The 24,541-nt window shown below is 39.0% G+C and overlaps 1 protein-coding gene across 8 annotated transcripts in view; it reads left to right on the top strand.

Moving 5' to 3' along the window:
• The window catches only part of ablim2 (actin binding LIM protein family, member 2), a 105,815-nt gene extending 85,509 nt beyond the window's left edge, over positions 1-20,306 (top strand). For 2 of the 8 annotated variants that reach the window (XM_069721866.1, XM_069721869.1), the window contains exons 15-20: positions 1,291-1,344; positions 4,402-4,439; positions 4,627-4,735; positions 4,820-4,878; positions 7,856-7,916; positions 10,007-10,126. In XM_069721866.1, coding sequence (XP_069577967.1) covers positions 1,291-1,344; positions 4,402-4,439; positions 4,627-4,735; positions 4,820-4,878; positions 7,856-7,916; positions 10,007-10,050 — 365 coding nt within the window. In that variant the 3' untranslated portion in view covers positions 10,051-10,126. The other 6 variants (XM_069721870.1, XM_069721872.1, XM_069721873.1 and 3 more) reach the window with 5 other exon arrangements.
• Positions 20,307-24,541: the final 4,235 nt, after the last annotated feature.

Raw genomic sequence — 24,541 nt, 5'->3', positions numbered from 1 at the left:
TAAATCAGTATACTACTGGAAGCTACCTGTTCTGCTCCGTTAGTGGGCAAGGTGCATTCACAATAGTTTCAAGTTTTTCTCTCTTACTCAATGCCAAGGCCTCAAGGACAGATGCAACTTTTAGTGAGAACACTGAATGTAAACTCAACAGACAAATCCCTTTATACAGTTGGTTCGGGCACGAGGCCCAAAGTCTTTCCTTTGTACTTTACAAAGCAGCACTTGTTGTATCTAGCTTTGGATTGGACCGCGTACGTTTCTTGGTTTGTTTTATTCCTAGTCTTCCTGCTGTTTGCTAATTTCAAAACAATGTCTGTTTGACACGGAAATGATCAGAGGTTCCATTATTTAGGAATACATTTACAATACATTGGACAGTAGTTGACATTAAACTGTATCCTTCATTGCTTGTTTGTCAAAGATTGAAGTCTGTTTTTCCAATACATTGTTCCCTCTGACAATTACACTGTCAGTCATGCAGAAGGGAAAAACCCCACTCATGTTGGAACCAAGTTAAGTTGAAAAAACAGCCAATGATTATCCACTGAATGTTTTTCATAGTCTTTGTCCTTATTGCTTCTATATGGATATTGTTTCAGATGCTAGCAGGCACTGAAACAAGTCAGAGAAATGACCCACATGTGTTGTTTTATTGTGAGTCATGTTTCTGCTGTGGCTGAATGTGTGACAGTTGTTGCTAAGCATCTCTGTCAGAGGTCTGTTCGTGTCCTCTGACACTAAAATGGATTAGATTTGCCTCAGGGGACAACATACTGCCCTCATCATCCTCCAGAGGTACTTCAGCTAAAGTTACAGTAAACAACAAGTCTTAAAGCAACTTTAAACCTTTTTATTCATTGTTGTAATGTTAATATTATTAATTGAGGTGCTCTTTTGAGTAATTGTAATTTGAAATTCTTGAAAGACATCTACTACAAGTAGACTGTTTAACACTTGGAGACCATGCGTGGTTTCTGATATTATTCTTTGAGTGCCTGCATCAAATAACCTCCCATTCCCCTTCAACAAAGACCAATAATTGAATATATTTTGAATATGTTGCATGAATACTATTAGACATGCTAATGTTTCTGATGTGCCATAATAAAAATGACAAATGTCTTGAGTTGAATCAAGCTATTCTGCAGCCCCCGTTTTGCTTCTTCAAAATTTCGCATCCCTCAGTAACGGCTAACTCATGTTTCCTTTTCTCCATTCTCTCTCTTTCTTTCTCTCCCTTCCATGTTGGCTTCTTTCATTTTCTTTCCTCTGCTCTATTCCCATCTTCAGAGACTATGGTCAAAGATAATCTCTATAGAAAACCCCCCATCTACAGACAGCATGGTATAGTCCACTTCCTCTTTAACACCACCTTCTCTGGTCTGGTCTCTGCACGATGTGTAGCATGTCGCCTGTCAGTCATCTCGTTTATCCCAGTCCTCCTCTGTTGTCTTCAAGGCCCGCACTTGTCTATAGACTCTATGGATAGCCATCCATAGAGCTGGTGTAAGATTACTGCACCCAATTGAGATAATAGACACGTGCAGAAACTACAAAGTTGGACAGTGGCCAATAGTATGACAAATTAACAAAAAAAAGCCAGTGAATTTTGCAACCCGAAGGTTTTGAAGAAGAAGAAGAAAAAAAAAAGGCTCTATGATGGTACCTGCTGTGTAACCCACTCTTTGAGAGCAGTTGTCCCTCCTGGAAATAAACCTAAATGCTATAAACATGCAATATAGCAATTGAGACCACATCTGGCACTGTGCTGAAGACAGTGCATGGGTCTGTTGGTCCACTGATGTGGGTTTGTCACTCCAGTGAGTAGATTAAATACTGTAGATCCCAGGAAGATCAGTTTAAATGCTAGACCGTTGAGTCTGAGGGCACACTCGATCTAAAAAGAAAAAAAAAGAAAATTCAAAATTTTAATTGGAACCACATACTTCCCAAACCTCGATGAAGTGGTTTAGTTCCCTGGAGCCATTAGTGTGCCTAAAAAAAAAAGTGCCTGTTGGATTGTCAAAAAGCATATGAAATATATGCTACACAGAAACTGGTCATGTCTACTGTGAAAAGATTCTGACACTTTTTGTATCGGACTCTAACAGGCCATTCACAACAGGTATGAATAACTTTCTCCTTTAGACATCTTTGGACAAGGCCTCATAATCTGGTTTAAAGCATATTTACCCTTGAATCTTAGTATACTGTCGCTGCTGTGGGAAGATTTTTTAAATCTTTGACATTGGATCTTATAGATTTCAGTAAACAAAATCCAGAACCATATTAACCTGCAGGTTGGCAATAGGGTTAGCACTTCAGTTGATAAATTTATCTGAGAATTTGACTATCAGCGCAACAGTGTCTTTTTCACTGACATGACTGAAAGGTTTGACCCCTCGTGCACTGAAGCAGCAGTTAAAGGTATTTCAAAGTAACGACAGGGAGGAAGCTCTTTGATTTGGGTCCAGAGGCACTGTTATTTTGCTGACCTTAACTTTAACGTTAGGAACAAATTCTGCAAAATTGGATTTATCTCTAATAAACATTGCCACATCAATAATTCACTTTGATAATTCAGCCCATTTGGGACTGAAGCTGATTTGGATTGTGCCCCCAGGCTGTTATTTTACTCATCCCGTTCATGCATGTCTGCACTCATCTCACCAGCTCATTCGTTTGGTTTTAGTGGTGACTGTGTGTACACTGTGAATGGTTGGACACATGAATCACATTGTATTGTGGCATCAGTGTTGTGTTGATCAACGTTTCAATCACTATGTCTCTCCCCTAATCACCATTTGTGTGTGTAAATTATAGCGTTCAGTCCTCACTCTTGTTGCCCTCGAGGTATATGTTGCATATGTAAAGAAACACCGTCTAGCACATGGCAGGGTCACCCAGAACGCATGAACACGGGAGTTCAAGATGCTTATATCACCTCTATCACACAAGGAAAAGTCATCTTTATCAAACACGACAAGTAAATCAGCTGCGTATGGCATAGTGCCTCAGATTTATGAGCTGGCTTTCAGAGGCTTGATTGTATGCATTCAAGCAGACATTAGGTCACCGACAAAATTTTCTCTCTGCCAAGAAAAGGCTGCTTCTAAACTGTTAGACTGTGTAAGCTGGATTTAGTTTTGGAACGGGCTACATCTACTTTGTGGGAATTTGGTCTACTGATCGAGGTATCTAATACTTCAAGAGGGTTCGATATGGAATCATGTAGAAAAAGTCACATACCGTTAAATTATACACTTCAACACAAAGTATGTTGAAGGTACGTCAAAAGCAACACAACATTGTTCAACATGTTAAGTTCAAAGTATATGCACATGTCACTGTCCGCAATTTAAACTGCCTTAATTTTGACATTGCATTTTTCTTGACCTGACAACCTGACAATACACTTTAATGAGCACTGCATTCGACTACCCAGTGATATGCAGTATGTGCATCTAACTGATAGCTTGCCAGTATTGCTGAGACAGCATCCAATGTATTATAACTACTATGAGGAAGTTTACTTTTGAAAAAATATAATATTGAAAAGGTTACAGACAGAACCTTGTTAAAATGGAATCTATTGTAACCTTTGTAATTACCTCATCAAAGTAATATCAATTATTACATTTGATTACTTTTTCATTACCAATGTCTTGAACACGAACATGACATGAACATGAATGACAGAATTTAATACAATTTCTCCATGGATATTACTAGTACTTGGCCCATTTTGCTGTGTTGGGGAATCATCGACATCCAATGCAGGGACCACGAACTACACTAATTATATTTTTTTTATCCTCATAATCTATTGATTCCTTCTGACAATTTTTTTCATTGCCCTAATGACTCATGTTTTTTTTTCTTTATGACACCGAAATTGGTGCTCTCTTGACCCAAGGGTGTTGCTAAAAGTTCAGGCCATCAAATTGTCTAAAATGGAGCAGTTCATCCTGTGGGGATAACTCGGGCCCTAAGCCAAAGTTACAGAAGTATACCACTTTGTTGGAAATTTGGGGCTGATGGGGGGACCATGACTATTCAAGACTACATTACATGTCAGATCATTTCCAATCATCCTCAGAGGACCATGCATATCCAACCAGCCTGGATGCTGAGATGTGTTGCTCACTAATGGGTCAAACTCCCACAGCATAGAGTGTAGCCCTTTAGATACAATGGTGATAACTATGTAAGTGGTTGCTATCCACTTTTTTTTTTTTTACATGGCACATGTGGAGCTCCCTGCAGATGCTGTCTGCAGCTGATGATGTCATGCCTCAAGGGTGATTTACACCAGAGTTAATAGTGCAGTAGAGTGGAGCTGAGAGGCAGATAATCCAGCACATTAACTGTGACATCCTGTAACATCTGACTGTTTTACAGCTTCTAGAACATCTTGGCAGGATGGTGAGGATAGCAAGGTGGGTCTGTGTGTACAATATGTGTATGTGTCTCTATCTGTCTGTCTATCTAAGTCATTTTCTTAGACTTTACAAATACTGTACATCCATTTACTAATTCACTAACTCATACTTTGCCATCATCCATCACTTCTGTCCATCCCTCTGTCTGTTTCTGTCTCCGTCCACTCTCTCCTTCTCTCTGTAGAGGACCAGTTGGATGATCTTGAAGAGTGAGATCGATGGTCATATGGGTCCAGAAGAGCTGGATCCCTGTAAATCCACCTGCAGTCTGCCCACTGACACCTCCCAGCCCAGTGAGTAACCATTCACCAGCTCAGCCAAATACTGAACCATCGCGAAGGCATACAGTAAGAAGAAATATATTTTCTTCTCTGTAGATTTCCCCTACAATAAGTCTGCATCTTTACCCGGCTATGGAAGGAACGGCATCTACAAGGTGGGCGGCCGAATTTGTGTGCTAACAGGTCATGCAGTAGGACATGAGAGTACTTTAAACTCTCGTGGATATAAGGCAGATCAGCCACGTAATTTCACACATGCAGAGGAAACATCAAGCCTAAAGTTTTTGGCAGGGCTCAAGCCACAGCGGAGGCTGCCTGACGCTGGAGCATTTGGGACTCCGAAAAGTGACTCGTAAAGGGAAACGGGGGGGCTGTCTATGACCTAACCGAGCACACCTACAGGTTAACCCTTAGAACCCTATGAAAGCAAAGTGCGTTCAAATTCACTCCTCTTTCCCTCAGTTGAATAGTGCAGCTGGTATTAATCACGACAGATGCATCCTCTGAAACTGCACAACTTGAGCTTTCCAAAAAAGTGTCTGTGCCTTGTCTGCATGACGAAGCGTTGCGGAGATGATCGAAGTTGAAGTTACGTCGTTGTTACACTCTGCATAAAGCTTGTGTCCATCTCTTACCCCCGCGACTCTTAATTAATGAATTCCTGAAGTCCAACTCGCTTTACAACGTACTGCCTATCAAAATAAACAGCAGAACTTACCCTTTCTGATGACACCTGTTGTTTCTCTGTACGACAAAGCTTTTTCAGCTAGTCCAGTTTTTAAATCACAGCTGACCCCTGTCTTCACAACAACATAGGACTGCCATTACATCCAGTTTGCATGCAAAACAATTACGAGAGTAATAACAATGTATTTGTGGGCCTACACTACGGCTGAGTTATTAGCACATATGCCCTCAGTGTGAGTCCCTGGTTTGGGCCCGTGGCCACCTGCGATCATTCATGACATTTATTTTCCACGAGGCACCAGGCACATATTTTTCCAAATTGCTGAGTCGTACAGTGTTCCACAAACATGGTTCAGATATTGCCAGATTCTATACAATCTCCACTACACAATTATAAAAAGATACATCTGCTGACAATATTTTCTGGTGAGACACATGTGAAAACACAACAATTTCATAAGACAAAATACTTGTTTTCATCGATATAAAGGCTAGTATAAATAATGTCTTTGGATAGCCTAGACTGTCCTGAAAAAAAACCAAGATATAGCAAGAATGGTTAGCCCCAAAAATGACCAAGTTATGAGCTTTAAAGGGAAGGTGGTGAAATGACTCTGAAAATGGCCTCGCGTTCAAAGGGTGACCTTCTCTGGGTTTTGGCTGCATCATGTGACTGAGGTTTTGGGCGGATCCGACAGCTTTCGCCTTTCTAACCACTAGATGGAACTGTTTTATTCAGGTTCTTTCCCTCACTGTTGCCATTGTCAAATATGTTCCACCACGGCTTTATCAAATCAGCACCCTGCAGCTCTGCACAGCCTCCCACTCTCTACCTCATCAACACGGGAACCCTCAAAGTAACATTTAAAACCATTTCTAATGTTTTCCTCCATCTTTAAAATCAACCTCCTCGAGCTTCTCTCACAGTTTTGGTGTCAGATTCCTCAGGGGTCGGTCAGTGCCGTTCACTCTGCACACGCACAGCTCCGGTTTATTATGAGGACGTTGGGGGTATTTTGTCTATCATCCGCTGATGTGGTATTGCGGCTCTCCCTCTGCGTTTGTTGATGGATGGAGCACGGGCAGACAAAACAGAACAGAGGAGGAAATGAAAACTCCGGAGCCATGGTGTAAAGTACAGTGAACTGTTTTTCACTTGCTGACATTACTCTTCGGTCTTGGTGACACGGTGGATTTAGAGCGGTGGAAGTAAAATGAAGGGAGACCGATTTTTTTTTTTTTCTCGATTAAAGTAAATATGAAGTATGTAACGTTATACTTATAGTAGAATATAAACCACCTTTGCATTTACATTGCACACAAATAGAATGACAGCTCATAAAGTGTCTATTTAAAATAATTAAAAAAAAATTGATTTAAAACACATCTTTAAAAACTGCAGATGAGATGAAAGATGTTGCTAATTTCCAACATCAGTGCTTCCTTCTTTCATCAGTTGCCTTTTAGTCTCTCCAAACAGAGGGATGCAAGCTCACTATCAGACAGGGGCGTTTCTAGGAGCTGATACGGTCTAGAACTCCGCACACAAGGTGTGGCCAGGGTGTGTGCGTGTACCTGGCAATTTCTTTTGGGTGGTTCACTACATTATATGATCACTGCGAACATAACATTAAATTGATTGTATAGTGATTGCTCTGGACAAAATAGACACGGGGTGGCTGAGAGAATTAGATGATTCTTCATGACCGCTGTTAAAGACCCGCTGACCATCTAAACCTCGGCCTGGAACACACTGCCGGCCTGGCGTGTGCGTTACCTGTTGCTGCGTGACATTATTTCATTTCAGCATCCGTATTAACACATTAGACACTGCCTGCCGAGAGCCGTTCTCCCCTGTGTCTCACGTCTCACATGTGCGGTGTGTCCTTTATAAAATACAACCGACGCCCGATGGACATTATCAAAGAGAAACCCATTGAATAGAAATAGACGTTGAATAAAAACACTGTCACCTGGTCTACATTAGTCAATAAACCAGTGGATCTCAAATATACGGGCAGCGCTGTCTTTAGAGTGCTGCCTACTTTTTCAGTGTAGTGTCGTTAATGCTCTGTGACCTCGACAGCTGAAAGAAGAACTTGTATACTAGAGGATGTTACTCTGCTCTGTCTACTCATAATCTCTACTGGTGTTTATCCACACACAGGTATCAGCAAGGGTATTAGGTCAGGTACTGATGATTATAGATTTGCCCCTCTGTCAGAAATGATGACACTTAGGCTATCGGAGGGACGTTTCACTCTCCCTTTCCACTGATCAACCTAGAAAAAAAAATGTGAGCAAATCATGGAGCAAAGCAGGGACTGAAAAACTTTATATGAACCCTGGCTTTTATAAAGACCAGCAGGCTTCTTGGCAGCATGACGCAGAACATCTAAATTATGGGTCTTGCTTAGTGTCTGTTTAATGTGTGTGTTCCTGCAGGCCGCTGAGATGGTGGAGGATGAAGTGGACCCAGACTCCCAGAGCTGGGGGGGCATGAGAGGTGAGAGTGAACATGAACTCAAAGCTGTTAAGCTTCAGCTCTTGTCTAACTTTTTGATTGGTGCATCAGAAAAATGTTGAATATATACTGTACAATACAGCCAGTGCAGTCTGAACATTACTTTTTTTTTTTGGACTATTCAGTGATTGTAAATCAACGAAGAGGGGCAAACAGCAGAAAGTCCGACCCCTAACCTAATTCTGTTGATCATTTGTCTCACTTATGAACAGACTACAGTTAAAAATCCTCTGAAACTAGCAGAAGTGCTACAATCCAGGGCTAGCATAGCATCACCATGGAAGATACCATGGTGTCTGTTGATGTCTGTTGGTAGCAGACAGTCACTGAAACTAGAGAACCACAATAAATCAACAAAATAACAATCGACACCTGCAAATTTGATATTTAAGTCATTGTTTAAATGTTTTTATTTCTAGCAAAAATGGGTTTGGATTTACTGAGGTTCCATCTTTTAAAATCTCAAAATTCTTTGCTTGCGTTAGTCTATTTGACAATCAATTGAATATCTTTGAGTTTTGACCTGTTGGATGGATGAAACAAGCAATCTAAATTTGTCATTTTGGGGTCTGGGTAATTATGACGGGCATTTTGCACTATTTATGACATCATTGACCAAAAATTTCATCAATAGCTTAATTTGTGGATTAATCAGTGATCAATATTAATAGTGCAGCCTTTCAACCACCTAAAGTAAAGTTGAAAGTTGTTGACTATTTAACACTGAATTTCCTTTTTGTTTCTATTTGATAACATAAAATCTCTAAACTTTGTATGACTTTGTATAGATGTTTTGTTCCCTTTTCAAAGAAAGAAAGAACGTTTCTCTAAACTTCTGTGTTGGCAAAATTCAAGGTGCAGTCATTCAAATTAATAACTTGCAGTCTTTAAGATATTAAATTAATTGTAAATTAACATTTGAACATATTTCTGTGTGGCTACAGACCACATCTAGGAACTAAAAGGAAGACTGCTCCAATAAAGGTGTTGAATGATATTTGATGAAAACTGACTGAGGTAAAACATTATTTCTGTAATGTAGCTGTCGATACTTTGAAGGCTGGGTTTATGATGCTGCTATTAAATGATGACAACATGTGGAGTTCTTCAGCGTTCTATTGTTGGACCTCCTCAGCATCATTAAAACTGTCTGTGCTCTCTTTGCATCATAATTACTGAAGTCAACCAAAAATAAGGCAAAATGTGAAACTGAACTCATGAAGGTTTTATTATCTTTAGTTTTGTTGCCATTAGCAACGCATGCCACAGAATTTTATGAGCAAAGATTGGACATTTTTAACAGGAATTAAACTTAACCTCTCTAATCTAGTGTTTATGCACGCAGTCTGGCACATTTGGCTTAAAAAAATGCAGACATTTTCTAACACAGTTGCTCATCTTTTTGTTGAGTTTCATGTCCATCCAAGTGGAGGTGCTCCAATATCAGTCAGTTTATCGCTTCTATGCAGAAACTAAAGGGAACTTTCCAAAACCTGGTCTCCCAAAATAACCACTCAAACGTTGCAGTTATATTGTTACGAAAGCTCACAGGGTCAATCCCCAAAACAGAATCTTTCCCTCCAGATAATTACATCAGCAATGTCTTATTCTATGAAATATATAAAGGCCTTTAAAACCTTAAATCTAAGGTCAGTTTATAATCTCTGATTACATTGCATATACATTGTGACCAAGCATGTGGGGCCCTGCTGCTCTGGCTACAGATCAGTTACTGGAGGTAACAGTGTGGAGAAGTGATGTCATTTTTCCAGCTGCAGAATTACTGCTGTCTGTTTACAAGTGCATGTGTGTACAGTCTTGGCTGTATCTTAGGCGAACAGAGAGTTGACAGGCTTCCAACCTCATAACAGTGTGTGTGTATGTGCACAGCAACCATTTATAGTGCTTTTTGACGCCTTTGAAACCCAATATTTTTGAAGAGATTTGGGTCCATGAGGTGTAATTTATTTTCAAGCTCTATTATCCTAGTTTTCATAATAGGTCAGCAATTCAAATAAAAACTAATTGTTCCACCAGATTAATTCTCTCCCTCTCTTTCTTTTCCTCCTCAGAGTACAAGGTAAGAGTTTGTTCATACTTTACAAACATACTTTAATATTCTTGGCAGCTTTGTTTAGACATTGGATTATAATTGTATTCCCTAATAAATCTCCCACAATGCTTACTTTGTATGTGTGTGCCAGGTCTACCCTTATGAAATGCTGTCAGTGACGCATAGAGTGAAAGTGAAGCTTCCCAGAGACATAGATCGCACCAGACTGGAGGTGAGCTCTAATCTTCCTCTGCTGCTCTGTCTGACCTTCTGTACTCAGGTCATTATCAAGCCTGAGAAAATGTGAAATCATGGCTCACAGAATTATTTAGTCAGGACTTTGTGGTTTGGGTTAAATAGCTATGCAGCTAAGCCAGGTGGGATAAAAGTATCAGCCAAAGCTCAGAGAAGAGCCATTTCCAATTATTTTAAAGGCAGATGAAAAAAAAAAAAAAAAGTTTGATGTTTAGTATACACACTTTAAGGCCAAAAGTGCACAGGAGTGTGTTTTACTTTTTTGCAGAGGTGTAGTAAAACCAAGTCAAGTCAGTAACAAGTCCAAGTGTGAGCACTTCTGTCTGTGTCAAAACTCAGTCCACACCAAATTTTGCAAAAAGAAAACAAACAAACACAAAAATGTAATTTAATTAGAGAAATTAGATTAGAAACGAGGAGAAAACGCCTATAGCTACCAGTGAGGACATCAAAGTTCACACAAATTGTCCACGGTGGGTTTTTCCAGACTTTTTACTGATTTAAAAATTGGTGGCTTGCAAAGGTGCAACTTGGAAAATGAACTGTTTATGAAATTGGAAGAAAACATGATTTAATATCTAATCTAGATTCACTATACATTCCAAAGGCATATCACTAATTGAGCAAATTGGGCAACTATACCCTGAGGCCCTCCAAGTTTCATAAGGCAACAATATGAGGGCAGGTAACAATATGATGTCCAGCAATATAATACGTATTTAGTACAATCAAATTCTGTGATTGAACATTAATTGAGGTCAGATTTCATAGTTTTTTTTTTAGTTTTTAATAACTAAAACAGTGATAATACTTCTGTTTCTGAAGCACTGTTGCAGAGTTAGGTGTCATCTTACATCCACGATGTAATAGATAGAGCTACATGGCTGCATGTTTAAAATCCAACACATAATGTTTAGTTAATACCTTTAACTCAGAGGAGTTTGGGACCACTGTTGTTTAGCGGTATATTAGCTGCCACTGCTCAGTCTTGCTTTTCTTGCTATACATAGTGCATTGCAATGTATTGCTGTGTATCACGTTGTTGGATTGACTGTTGTATCTCACAGTCTTTCTCAAATAAAATTAAATAAGAATTTGGTTTAACTGTGTGGCTGCAATAAGGTTTTAGACAGTCGAATGTACGACCCAAGCAGCAACCTCTGGGGATGAAGAATGAAGCAAATGCTTGGGTGCCAAAACCTGCAGTTCCACAAATGGCCATTTGAGGCTGGCTCCAAAAGCAAGTCAATCCCCATAGACCCCCATGTTTTTCCATCTCTGTGGTAACAGTGTGGGTTGGTCTTTACTTGTTTCAACATGACAGTGCTCCTGAGCACAAGCCAGCTCTATAAAGAAATGGGTTTTCCCAGTTTGGCACAGAAAGGAAGTTGACTGGCCCGCACAGAGCCCTGACCTCAGCTTCATCGAACACCTTTGGGCGATAAAGCCTGGCTCACAGCTGGAATCTGCCCAACCTCACCAATGCTCCTGCAGGAGCAGCCAGGGTCCAATATCTGGTGGAAAGTCTAAAACCAGAAGACTGGAGGCTGTTATAGCTGCACATTAACGCCAGAGGTTTTAGAGCGACATGTTCAACAATCACACAAGGAAAATATTTAGGTTGAAACAGTGAAGCAAAAAAAAAAATTCAATGCACTCCAGGATTTTATTGAGAAATGTTTGTCTAATTTGTGGTAGTGTTCCTTTCTTTCGTCCTGGGTCAGACTAAGTTTAACCCACATGCATGTTGTATAATAGAAAAAAAAAAATCAACATAATTGCACTTAATGTCCCTTAATAACTAATTTCCTGCAGCTGCTATTCTTACACTACCCATTTACAGATTTTGAATTGAATTCAATGTGTGCTGCTGAAAACAGGAAATGTTTCAGTCATTAAAGTAAGCCTTTTTGAAAACTTCAGATTGTTGTTAGTCTTGTGGTGCTGCGCTGCTGGTTCTGTTGTCGTCAAAAGAGAAGTAGTCTCCTCCAAAAACACCCTCTTTTAAATATTTCAACCTTCAGTAACCTTAATATGAGAACTCCCAGTGAGTCGGTTATGGGAAGATTGTCCCAGGAGGAGTTAGACCGCCGGGACGTCAAGGTGTTACTGACGCAACAGATGCCCTCTGTGGTTGGGAACGCTAGACTGGAGTCACACTATCAATAGTGTGTATAAGTGTTTGTCAGAGAGAAAAATGCTAACCTCTGTTTTACCCTTCATTGATACTGATCTTTGACCCCAAACTGGTGTATGTTTACGCAAACTAATCAGCAGCTAAACTCCCACCAAAGCTCAAACCAGGGCCGTGGAGTCACTTTTCCATGAAGCAGTTCAGCCAAATGGCATTTGAAAAACTGCTCTAACCGATATTTAAACACATACACCATGAACTGTGGTTTATGCAAATAAGTAATACCAACAGTCAAAATCTGTCTACACCTATTTAAACTTTATGTTGCCAGATTTTATTTGTCAATACTTTTATTTTCAACCAGTTTTATGACAAAAGCTCACCAATATTCGAAATTATAAATATTTGTATTCCTATAAACATAGAAAAATATTATTATTAACATTTCTTTAAATATATCAAGCAAAAGTGATAATGTATGTATGTATGATGATGAAAGTGTAGGATCTGCAACCATACGCAGAACTAAAACGTCATTACCACTCACATATAAAGAACCCCATAAATACAGTTAAAGTTACTTTCGGACATTCTGTGTTCCCAATTTCATCTGAAAACCTGTGAAGATGAGGCTAATTACCGAAGTAGACCAGCTTTAAACAGCTTTGTATTTGCTCAACAATATTACCTTAACAACATTACAATCAATTAATTTGAGCTTGTCCATGCTTATAAACTGAATTTAGGCTCTATTATATGAGAACCAAATAGATCATACTAGCAGTTCCCTGGACAGAAGTTTTGGACCACAAACTATGGTCACAGGTGTAAAACTGTCACTTTTTATGGTTTCTATGGAAGAAAAAAAATGCATGTGAAGTTTCTCTAAAGGTTCCAGGTTCCATGGAGCTACTATAGTTGGTTCAAATTCTTCATGTATTATATCAGTAAACACTGATGACTTTATTATTACTCACTCATTCGTCCTGTGCTTTCAGCATGTGTGACCCTCAATATTAATGCCCTTAAAAGGCTCAACTCGCACACAATAGCAGAAGTCCAGTTTCTGGATCCAAACTCTCTAGCATGTTACATATCTGATAATAAACCAATCAGTCATGTCACAGCAGGTGTTTTGCTATTAATAGCTGACATAAAATATGTTTGTGACATCACTGATTGGGTTGTGACCAAAGTTTGAAACCATTGGTATTGGCTTTACAATCTCTAGTAATGATAATGTTATTGTATCATGTTATCAGATTTTTTTTGTTTTGTTTGTTAAAACATTTTAGTCACTAAATTATTATCCTGTATGTATGACAGGTGAAAAATTACAGGGATCTGGATATTTTTGCCTCAAAGTGAAAACCCAACGGTGCACATTCCTCTTTCTGTTGGCTGATATGGAAAGCAGGTTATTTCGCAGGACCAGTCTGCTTTTAGTTTGCTGTCTGTTATCACAGAAACACTAACTGCTGTACACCATTTTACAATAAAGCAGCTTATGCTTTTGTTCTGGATCCAAATCAATACCATGTATGTTATTGTTCCATGGCATATTTCTGACATTTACAGAGTTAGTGGGTCTTGGCAGCATGAGCCAAGCCGGGAGTCTGAATAGCACTTTTGTTTGGAAACACTTCTCAGACACAGAATTGAATTCGGTGTGTTAAACCTGAAGACAATGGAAGGCCTGCTTCTGTGCTGAACAAACATCTTTAGATTAGATGGCTTATGTGAGTCCAGTCTAAGAGTTTAAGCTGCTACTGACTTCCCAAACAGAACGAGTGGATGAGAAAAGTCCAACTGACCTAGAGGCATAGATAATCTCACTGGTTCAGGAAGCTTGATTAAATGAACCACAGAAACAGATGTTTTCGTGGCTCAGTGGAGAATGTGGTTCATTAGCGAAAATTCAACGAGGAGAAAACTGGAGTTTAGGCTTTGGCGTTCAGTGTAGATTATAAGCAGAAAGGCCAGAAATACAACCAAACGGAAATAGATAGTTAGCCTGCGTGACCTAAAGTTAATACCAGATTTGAGCTTGTAGCTAGCCAGCTAAACTGCCCACCAAAACCAATTCCGTAGCTTTAGACGTTTTGAGGGGAGTAAGAACACAACTTGCAGCGGTCAGCACGGTCTCCTACACCAAGAAGGGCTTGGTTGGAACCTGTTGGTCGACTGGGGACTTTGAATGGAGTGCCTGTGTGGGTCCTCAACAGTCCAAATTGTGTTAGGTTAATTGATGATTGTAAGTTGGACAGAGGCGTGAATGTTAGAATGAACAGTTGTCTATCTTTATGTGTTGGTCCTGGAATGTCATGGCGACCTGTCCAGGGTGGACCGCACCTTCACCCATATGTTCCGTCATCGTCACCCTGTATGGATGGATGGATGGATGGAAAACTTTAGAAAAGAAACTGTTACTCTGTCTTTTAGACTCTAGTTTGTTCATGCTGCTGTTAAGTTCATTTTAGCACATTACAAATACACATTTGATTGAATTATATCACAAAAATAAGAGTGCACTAGAGTTTCTGTGGTGTAATTGCCACTTGTAGCCACAGGAACATTGGGGATGTTACTTGTTTCCCTGTTTTAATTTGCAATTTGAATTATATACCAGGAACTTTTTTTTTTGCAGTAGGGCAAAGAGGTGGACAGCAGGCTACTTCTTTAAGTTAACTACAACTACTTAAGGTTGGAGAAGAATGCCAAAGTTTCATCATCAAAACAGCAGATGGTGAAATATGTTTTGGGAGTATTCTGTTCATCCCACCAGACAAATTTCACACACTTGTCCCTGGAGCCTTGTGGTTGCCTTACCAAGATACTTTTTGGTTTTTCCTTTAACTTATCACACATGTAGGTTGTGTGAAGCTGTTAGTACCATGGATGTTCTCTGTAAGTAAGTATGTTTTTTTCTGCTGGGTTTTACTTGCAGAGACACCTATCTCCTGAGGACTTCCAGCAGGTTTTCGGCATGACCCTGGACCAGTTTGACCGCCTGGCCCTCTGGAAGAAGAATGACCTAAAGAAAAGGGCACGCCTTTTTTAGACAGAAATAAAAAAAATTAAAAAAAATGGCTGATCAACATGTCAACAAGCATCTGGAAGGAAACAGAAAATAAAAACAACCCATCTGACATACCTATATATGCACCGCCATGATAGCCCTACTGTCCACCTGTAAAACGCCCGCCATCTGCCTGTGAAGCCGCGGGGGGTCGCTCCGTATCGGGACATTTCCACGACGTCGGCGCAGCATTTGTCGCTTTTTGTATGCAGTGTGGTCCCAATGTTTGACTGACAACCTTACAGACGAGGACGAAGAGCTGCGTTTGCATGGCCTGTGTTGATGCACCTCGTCTCCAGTGTGGTTTCTGCATCCGCCCCTACCCTCCCCCACCCCGACGCTTTCTTACACTCCGACAGAAACAACAGCTTTTTCTCATTCTCGTGCAGGCCTCTCTCCAGCTCGCTGTGGTTCTGACTGTTTTATGTGCGCCTTCTCTCACTGTCAGTCTTGACTCCCTTTGTATCTCCAGTTTATTTTCCATTTGAGAGGGTTTACCGCCTCGTCCGACTCTACACATCATCTTTTTGCTGCCTTTCTCTCTATCGCTGTGTCTTCTTCCTACACCAAGTGACTGCTACATTGTCAAGCCGGTTAATTTTTTATAAACTTGCCGTTACTTTAGGACAGTGAAGAGACTGCAGACTTGTACACATTCACTGCTCAAGCATGTCAAGGCCAAAGACAGGGAAAAGAAACGACTTCAGCATCTCTGATCTTTAACTTCAAAAACTGTCATAAAGCACCTTATCATACACTTCTGTTTTACATTTTCCTTCATGCTCTTTTCATTTGGACAAGTTGGCCGGGAAATTTTGACATTCGTTGCCAGATACGTTTAAATGCAGCTCCATATCTTACACAAGCCTCTCGTAAATCAGCACAGATAGGAGAGCCAGGGGTTGGAGAGCAGCCATAAATGGCAGAGAATCGCAGATAGGGTGAGGGGATAATAAAAAAAAAAATTAAAAAAGGAGGGGTAGAGTAGAGAAGGTTTCACGGTGTGCGAAGGTGTCAAACATGAACATGCCAGAGTGACATGCACGCACATCAAGAAAAAAAACAAATGAAATTATTTTTATAAGCTATTTTTGATCTCTGGAAAGGATCATTGAATGCTGATCATGAGATGCAGCTGAGAGAAATCATGATTTTGTTACAAGAAAAAAAAGCCCCCACTGATTTTGTTCAGCTTCACAGGTCTTGCTAAACCTCAATACTCTGTGTTATGTCTCCTCAGATAGAGATTTAACTCCTCATGTGTTTGTTGTTTGAAAGTATTGTTGAGTAAAAGCTACATAATTAAGCTGAAGTCCATCAGCTTTGCCTGATTTTCTGGACGTAATTGGTTTATTGCCAACTAACATACTGCAAACTGTATGTGAACATATACTGGACATATACCAGATATATCTGTCTGTATACAAGCCATGGTGTATAACTCTTTAGGCATGCATGAGGATGGGAAAATGGGGTTTGTCCACTGGCCTCATATTAGAGATGTATGAAAACATTATCATCAATGTGGTTTGAGTGATTGAAATATTTTCTGGTCTAATTAAAATGCCCGAGTCAGCTGCTTACATTAGCTTGTGTTAGGTATTTATTTTATTACAATATTAAGGAAGGGTTTTTCTTTAGAAAATCTTAAGGGTGTAGTGTCAAAGCATCACAGAGAGGAACACTTTTGAAGGGAAAAATATCAAATTTGGAGTTTAATCTGAGTGTCAAATCAAATGTTGCTCCTGTAAGTAACACACTAACTATTGTCATAAATCGTCATGTCCTCTTTCTAATATTCATCTGCTATTAAAGTGCTTTATCCAAACTACCAAGTCACTTTGGGTTGGACTGCTTGAGTTTGTGCAGTGAATGTTAAAAACCTATTCCTTCTGGATACCATCAAGTAAAGTGTTTAAGGTGTGTGGATGTTTTTTTTAGACCAGTTTAGTTCGTTTTATATAACGTCATCGAAGAGGGGATCGTCTTTCTGAGATGGAAACGTTTCTTTGCACAAGTGAAGCACTGTAATTGGTCTTCAAAATTATCATCAGAGAGGGTTACAGAGAAATGTATACAGCTGTGGCAACATCGGCATATTAAGATAGTGCTATAGATGGCTATTGTGGTATTTAAAGTAACCCTGTCTCCTGAGATTACAGTCATTCGTGACAGAAAATATGTTTTTAAAGTACAACTGCCACCAGATATAAGTTGTAATTGTTTGATACAGTAACATTGGCAGGAACACTTTTAATGACTCTATCTGTCAGGTCACAATATGGGTTTGTTTTTTCAATGATATTCACTCCTGCTGACTAAATCCTGATTAATGATTTATGGTTATGTTCGAGTAACTCCAACCACATGGTTAACATGAGGGGACATTGTGGTTAAATATAAAAAAAAAATTCAGCAGTGACATCTTTTATCTTTCACTATTTACCCAAAGCTATCTTTATCCACCTTTGCAGTGTTTTTGTAGCCTAAATTGAACCTATGATCCCGCACTTCATCGCCCTATATCCACCCTCTCTCAGTGGTGAAAAAAGTATTCAGATACTTTAAGAAAAAATAAGTAAAAGGACCAAAACAAGTTACTTAAAAATGATCTAATACAAGTTAAAGTGCTTCAACACACTTTTTTTTTTTTACTTCAATAAAAGTAAAGTGTATTACAGTATCAGCTCAAGTATCAGCATTATTAGATCGCTAATACTGTTCCATCAACCCGCATTAGTATTGGTTAATGTTGTAGTTCATTGAGGTGGAACCACTTTGAACTACTTTCATGTAGAGGTAGTTTAGTCCAATTGATCCAAACCACCAGAAAAATCTGAGGGATAACATGGGGATAAATTGTAAAAGAGATGACGAAAAGACCAACTTCTGATTTGTGTTACTGTATTTAAGTTTTTGGACCTTTTAAATCTCTAATCTTTGTGATTTTGTAAAATATGTGATAATTTGATCTCTTCAGGCCTCAAACTATTGAATGATACCATGTGAAAAGTTTAGAGAGTTTAGGAGAAATATCTATTTGTTGAAACTGCAAACAACACAGACCCAACCCGACACTTTTTTTTTAAAAAGGTCACAAACTAAGTTTGAAAACCACGGGTCATCATCTTATGTCCCTTCAAGCCATTTCACTCGTAGCAGTTTGATAAATATGGGCCCATCTGTTTTGCAGCATTTATTATATTAAGTAAATACAAGCTTCTGTTTGACTCATAGTACAGAACCTTCCGCTCAACATCCAAGACTTTACGACACGTTTAAATGTTTGACATAAGTCGTTGGACCACAAGTGTTCTTGCTGCCACTTCGCCGCCTTTTGATGTTGTTCAGTAGTGTTGCTGAAAATCTGCAATACTACTTTAGAGCAATAATTGCACTAATTCACTGACAGACAAGTCCCCCAACTTAACAACCATATATGGAAGAGGTTCTCAACTAGGTCATGGATGTGTCGGTGAAAAAAACATAAGTTCCGGGGTAAAAGTCTTTTATTTGAAGTCCTTTTTTTCACATTTCCATTGACAACGCGAGACGTTTGCTCCCAGAGTTGTCATGCCAGTAAATATCTAATGAGCTCTAATTTTGTGCATCTGTAAACAGGGTTTGGATGTAATAAGGCTGCCTTTCAATTTAGTTCAAGAAAAGTGATGCTAATTTATTTAATTCAAGATTAATATGCATTTTCATTTCATAATTCATACTTCAGATTAGATTTCCAAAACTTGAAGCTCATCACTGTTTTAACTGAAACAAAAAAATGTATGATGAAGTAGTTCAAGGTAAGTCTGCCATTTCATTTAATATGGCCTTTTGCTCTATTTGCACTTTTGTTGAACCTTTTTATGTGTGTTTTTAATAGTTCACAAAGGCATTGTGCATTACTGCACTTTAAAAAAAAAAAATTAAACTTTGGGTTGTGATTTATTGACAAAAGGTCATGAAGGTTAGGCCAGTTGACAAACCTATGGGTGGGTTTGATCGGACTCCGGTAAGACGAGGAGCATGCAAGCAGCAGTAGTAGATACGGTGAGACTGCAACTGATTTCAAACTGATCTTTACTATTGTAACTACAACAACAAAGGTCCTATATTTCAAGTCAAGCCCTGTAAAAAAACACTGGTGAAAAATGTACAAAATGGGTAAGTTTAGGGGAATGTGGTTCAAAAGCAGTACTTCAATTAGGTTTGGGGTTCTTTGTTGTCATTATTAAAACAAATATTTTATTGGGGGACAGTGTCAACATTACAAATTTCAAACTGAGCAGTTTGATTGTTGCCAAAAAAAAGCCATCAGAGCAGGGAGGAGAGTTAAAGGCATTCAGAATGGACTTCTTAAGTATACAAACCTTTCATCTCTTCAGGCACACAGGCCTCTGAGCCAAACAAAACAATACTGAAGACTCTCACACATTGCTCTCAGGATGTGCTGAACAATTCACAGTCAGAAAAAAAAAAAAATGTATCCCCATGTTTGTATTTGTGTTTTATTCTTACATGCCAAGGAAAAAGACAAGGTCTTCCATTTTAAATATTCATATAAACTGATATAGTGCATGTAGATGAATGAATGTATTGTATTATGTAATCAGTTTGTAAAAGTGTAAAAGTTAGGGTTTTGTCTTTGGATATATGGTTTATATTTCCGTTTTTATTCATTCACAAAAATGCACCAATTACCATTTATTGCCAACAGTTAAAGGTCTATTGAAGTTGGTTTGTTGTGTCTGAAATGCTTGGGTCTGATTTGTTCACTTTTTGTTGCAAATTTATGAATAAATATCCGGTGTCCATCTTGTAACAAATGTTAAATAAAATGCAGTGTTGACTCTTTGATGTGTTCTGGTTATAAATGGCTGAAGTGAGCTCCCGTTACACTGTTATTAAGATAATGATCAGATACGGCTGCCAAGAACATCCTCTATCTCTAGCAATTTATGTGATGTGGTATTTTCATTGTGATCTTGTTTCTGTTTTGTCATATCCTACTCTCTAATCCTTACAAATCCAACCAAATGGCCATTAATATTCAATGTTTTTTTGTAATTAAATCCAAACTGGATGTCCCTTAGGGGAGTTCCAGGGGTCCGCTGCATCATTACAGCTCCCCCCCAACCACGTTGATTATCTTGTTAAAAAAAACAAAAAAAACTGTTAATGACACCCACCCCCCTTTTTTTTTTCTTTCTCGTTGAAAATTCCAGGATCTATTAATGTAAAAATATATATTTCATTTTGTATACCTCAATATAAAGTCCATTCTCAGTGAAAGTCCACTGGAGGTTTCAAGTTGCCAAATCACAGGCTCCGTATCAATCGTGCTCGTTGGACCCACCCCTATAAAATCAGGTTTAAGTGAGCACACAGAAACTTTTCCCTCTTCAGCAGATTAATGTGAAAACAGGCTTCTAGTTTTAAACCCCGTACAGAAATCATTCTGCTCAGACAAGCTTAAACGGTCAACTGTAGGAACAAGGAGAGAACTAAATGTTTTAATGGAGGGGCGATTTAAATAATTTCAATAGATTTTCATTGTATTGCATTAATTTGACAGTTAGCACCATGGAATAATTCATAGGGATGTGGGACAGGTGGCCAATACCAGGTCAAAAATATGGAAGTACAGAAGATATCAGAAACAGTCTGTTGTAGCTTGTTGACTCAAGACCAGGCTGAATGTTTTAACAAAAGAAATGCCAAAACCAAACAATAGTTAAAATAATTCACTGGTGAATTATCTTCCAATACTGTTCTAAACATGTTGAATTTATTAGCTAAGAAGTAGTATTAGATGTAAGTTCAGCTATCTTGAGAGGAAAAGGCTTTAACTTTTTACAATGTATTAAAGAATTGTTTTATTCAATCATATCAAGGATGATTTCATTTTCAATTGTGTAAAAATTTTAAATTTGTATATTAGAAATTATGTTACACCAATTTACAATTGCTTAAGTATTTTGGTATAAGAACCAGATTTTTTTTTAAAATCTAACTAAGTATCCTGTATCATTGACATGTCTTCTTTTATAACGACTCAAACAACTGGAAAATCCAGTGAGTTGTGAGTATTTTTTATTGTGGGTGGACCTCCTGTCTTGATAAAGATTATGTATTAGCACGCACATATTTCCCTGTGTGATAATGGTGGTCGCCTGGTCACAGTTGAATTCGTTTTATGGACAATAGGGCTGAAGGACAAACAAACACATTGTGTTTTGACCATAATTGAGGTCTTACGTAATACATCTGTGATACAGTTTGACTGAAAGCCTTCAAAAGTCAAACTACGTGGCTGCTTCTGCAGATCTGGAACTAATCTGGATCTGCAGAACCATTTCTGACAGAATTAAATCAATGAGCAGCACATGCTTTCAAAATCTTAATTCTTAAAAATGTAAAAAAAAAAAAATCGAACAATATTTCTTAAAAGTCATTGACAGGAATAAATAATTGCAATGTGTTTTCTATTAGGTAAAAAGCAGCAGAAATCACTGTTTCTGTGGGTTTTGACTGTAAATATGAGATAAAAGAAGCGACTTTAGTTGAATGTCTCAGAATATATCTCATCTAATGTCTCTTCAACAGTCTCAAGTGCTGTACGAGGTTGTAATGGAACTCTTTAGACTGGAGAACATGGCCAAAGCCATCTGAGGAGCAGAAACCAAACAGTTTTTACTTCATTTCAAATATTGAGAAACATGTGTAGCCTCAATGGCTGTTAATAGCAGAAGACCCGCCTTCCTCAGACGCAGACTATGATTGGCCAGGGGCTGCTGTCAGTTACTCCTGGCGTTCTGACAGACGTACCCGCCCTTCCTCTATTGTCACCGGCCCGAGAGGAATATTTATTTTGAACATGGACAAGGACAAAAACGACTCAGGTGAGTTGTTTAGTGATTTCAAACGCTTAATTCGAGTCGACTTTCATTCATGAGTTCGGCGTCGGCTCGGTTCGGCGTCACGGAGGTTAACGCGGAGGTTAAGCTGGTTTGGAGGCTTAATTATGTTCTGACGTGTGTCTTCACTTCACATAAAAGTGATTGGAGGATGTATGTTTGGTTTTATTTCATGTTTAAATGCTGAAAATGTTCGTTTTTTTTTTTTTTTACACTGAATTCCTGCTGGGACTGCTGCGGTGGAGCCAACTTTGTGTTGTTTGATATTTAAACTGCACTAAAATATCACGTTTTGTGTGTTTGTAGCACTGCGCCATGACTTTATGGTGATATCGTTGTCTTTAATGGTTTTATTAGTTTACGTATTTATTTTCGTTTTGTTTGGTATTTTCTCGTCATTGTAATATTTTCAGCCTCCTTTTTTTTTTTTTTTTTTTTTAATTGTTTCAATAGCATCCTTGTGATTTCTATACAACTACCCCAATTGCGTTGATGATATTGGATGGATTTATTTTATACAGCCTATGTAGTTGACTCTCAAACTGCGTTATTTAGATATATTTGAGTACACAGATAAGTCAGTGTAAAATGCAGAAGTGTCAATGTTGAGAATGGAACTGTAGGAAATACAAAGAGCCATGTGGTCAGAGAGAAAAGGATGTGAAGAAGGGGGAGGAGGAGGAGGAGGAGGAGGAGGAGGAGTAATTGGCAGGCCGTGTGTGTGATGCCCCGGGCTGGAGACTGCAGGCTGCTCTCAGCATCAGCAGCCCTGCAGGAGGAGGGGGGAGGAAGGAGGAGGAGGAGGAGGAGGGGGCCAGCTGGGAGCCTGCATCTCTGTCAGCTCTCCACGCTGTGACCTGCAGACGTGAGGTCGTTGCGATGATTAAAACTCCAGCTAATGGACAGAAGATGCATTTGATTAGAGTTTATTTCAACATTTAAAAATACATGATTAAAAAAAAAAAAAAAAGGATTTTTTTTTAAGATATGTTGTTAAGGTTTGTAACATCCTGGTAGTGGAGCCACAGTCATCAGCTGATCTGGCAACCCCCTCCCCCCCCTTTCCAAACCCGACCCCTCCCCCAACCCAACCCAACCCAACCCTAAATTTACTGTGACAGACTGTGGATGGAGGAGGTCGTTCCAGTGGCTCATTGAGGCGGGACAAATCCAATTTATCAAATACAATAGAGCGAGTGGCCAGACAAAGCATGAGATTAGAAATAATTAGGCTGGAACTGTTGATGGGATAAAAAAAAAAAAAAAAAATCAATTGGCACTGGAAATGACTTGTAATAATGTTTAGATAAGCATTGTGCCTTTTTTTTTCTGCTTTTCAAGTGTTGCATTTCACCGTTATCAATTAATCTGCCAATTACATGTTTTTTTTTAGATTAATTGATGAAATATGAGATTAATATTTGACCAGCAGTCCAAAGACCTAAACAGAGCTAAATTGGAAGAAAACCAACAATTGCTCAAATTGTCAGTAGGTAATGTATCTAGCTTTGTACATTAAACATTGAGTTCAGATTTATAATATACGAACGTGTTCACGTTGCGTTTGTGTCTCCACAAACTGCATGTTTCTCAGATTTACTAATCTGACAGATTACTTGGTTTTATATGAACGTTTTTTTTGTTTTTTTTTGACCACAGCAGCAGGAGCAGCCCGATGAAGTTAATGTCTGTCGCTGAGTGACTGAGAAAAATCTAAATTACAACATTGGTCGGCCGAATGATTTAATGCCCTCTGGCTTGCGTTCCTTGCAGGGCTCCTACAGATCACAGGCCTAAATATAGGTCTCTAGATATTTCCCTACGCTGATTTTCTTTTGCAGAACTGCTTGTACACTGTTCATGTTGTCCTCACGTTTTCTTACCTTTGGCTGCCTTGGCTCTGTCCGAAATCGAAATTCCAAGAAAGCATTATACTTGCGCAACCTATGGGGTCTTTTTAAAATGTAATTTTACCCTCTGTTTTGTGTGTGTGTGTGTGTGTGTGTGCGTGTGTGCGTGCGTGTGTGTGTGTGTGTGTGATATTCTTGGTATTTCCTCGGTTGTTTTGAAGGCCAGGCCTGCCTCACCACAGGCAGTCTGCTTACGTGACAATGGACAATAGCAGGCAGACGCATCGTATACATCCTGTTGGCTCGTAGGCAGGATGGAGCT

This window comes from Brachyistius frenatus, unplaced genomic scaffold, assembly GCF_029030835.1.
Source record: "Brachyistius frenatus isolate BFR_SWC_R1_liver_20210118 unplaced genomic scaffold, ASM2903083v1 Contig_275, whole genome shotgun sequence".
NCBI classification, from domain to species: Eukaryota; Metazoa; Chordata; class Actinopteri; family Embiotocidae; genus Brachyistius; species Brachyistius frenatus.
Note: the sequence above shows the minus strand (reverse complement) of the source record. Positions and strands in the feature narration are given on the sequence as shown.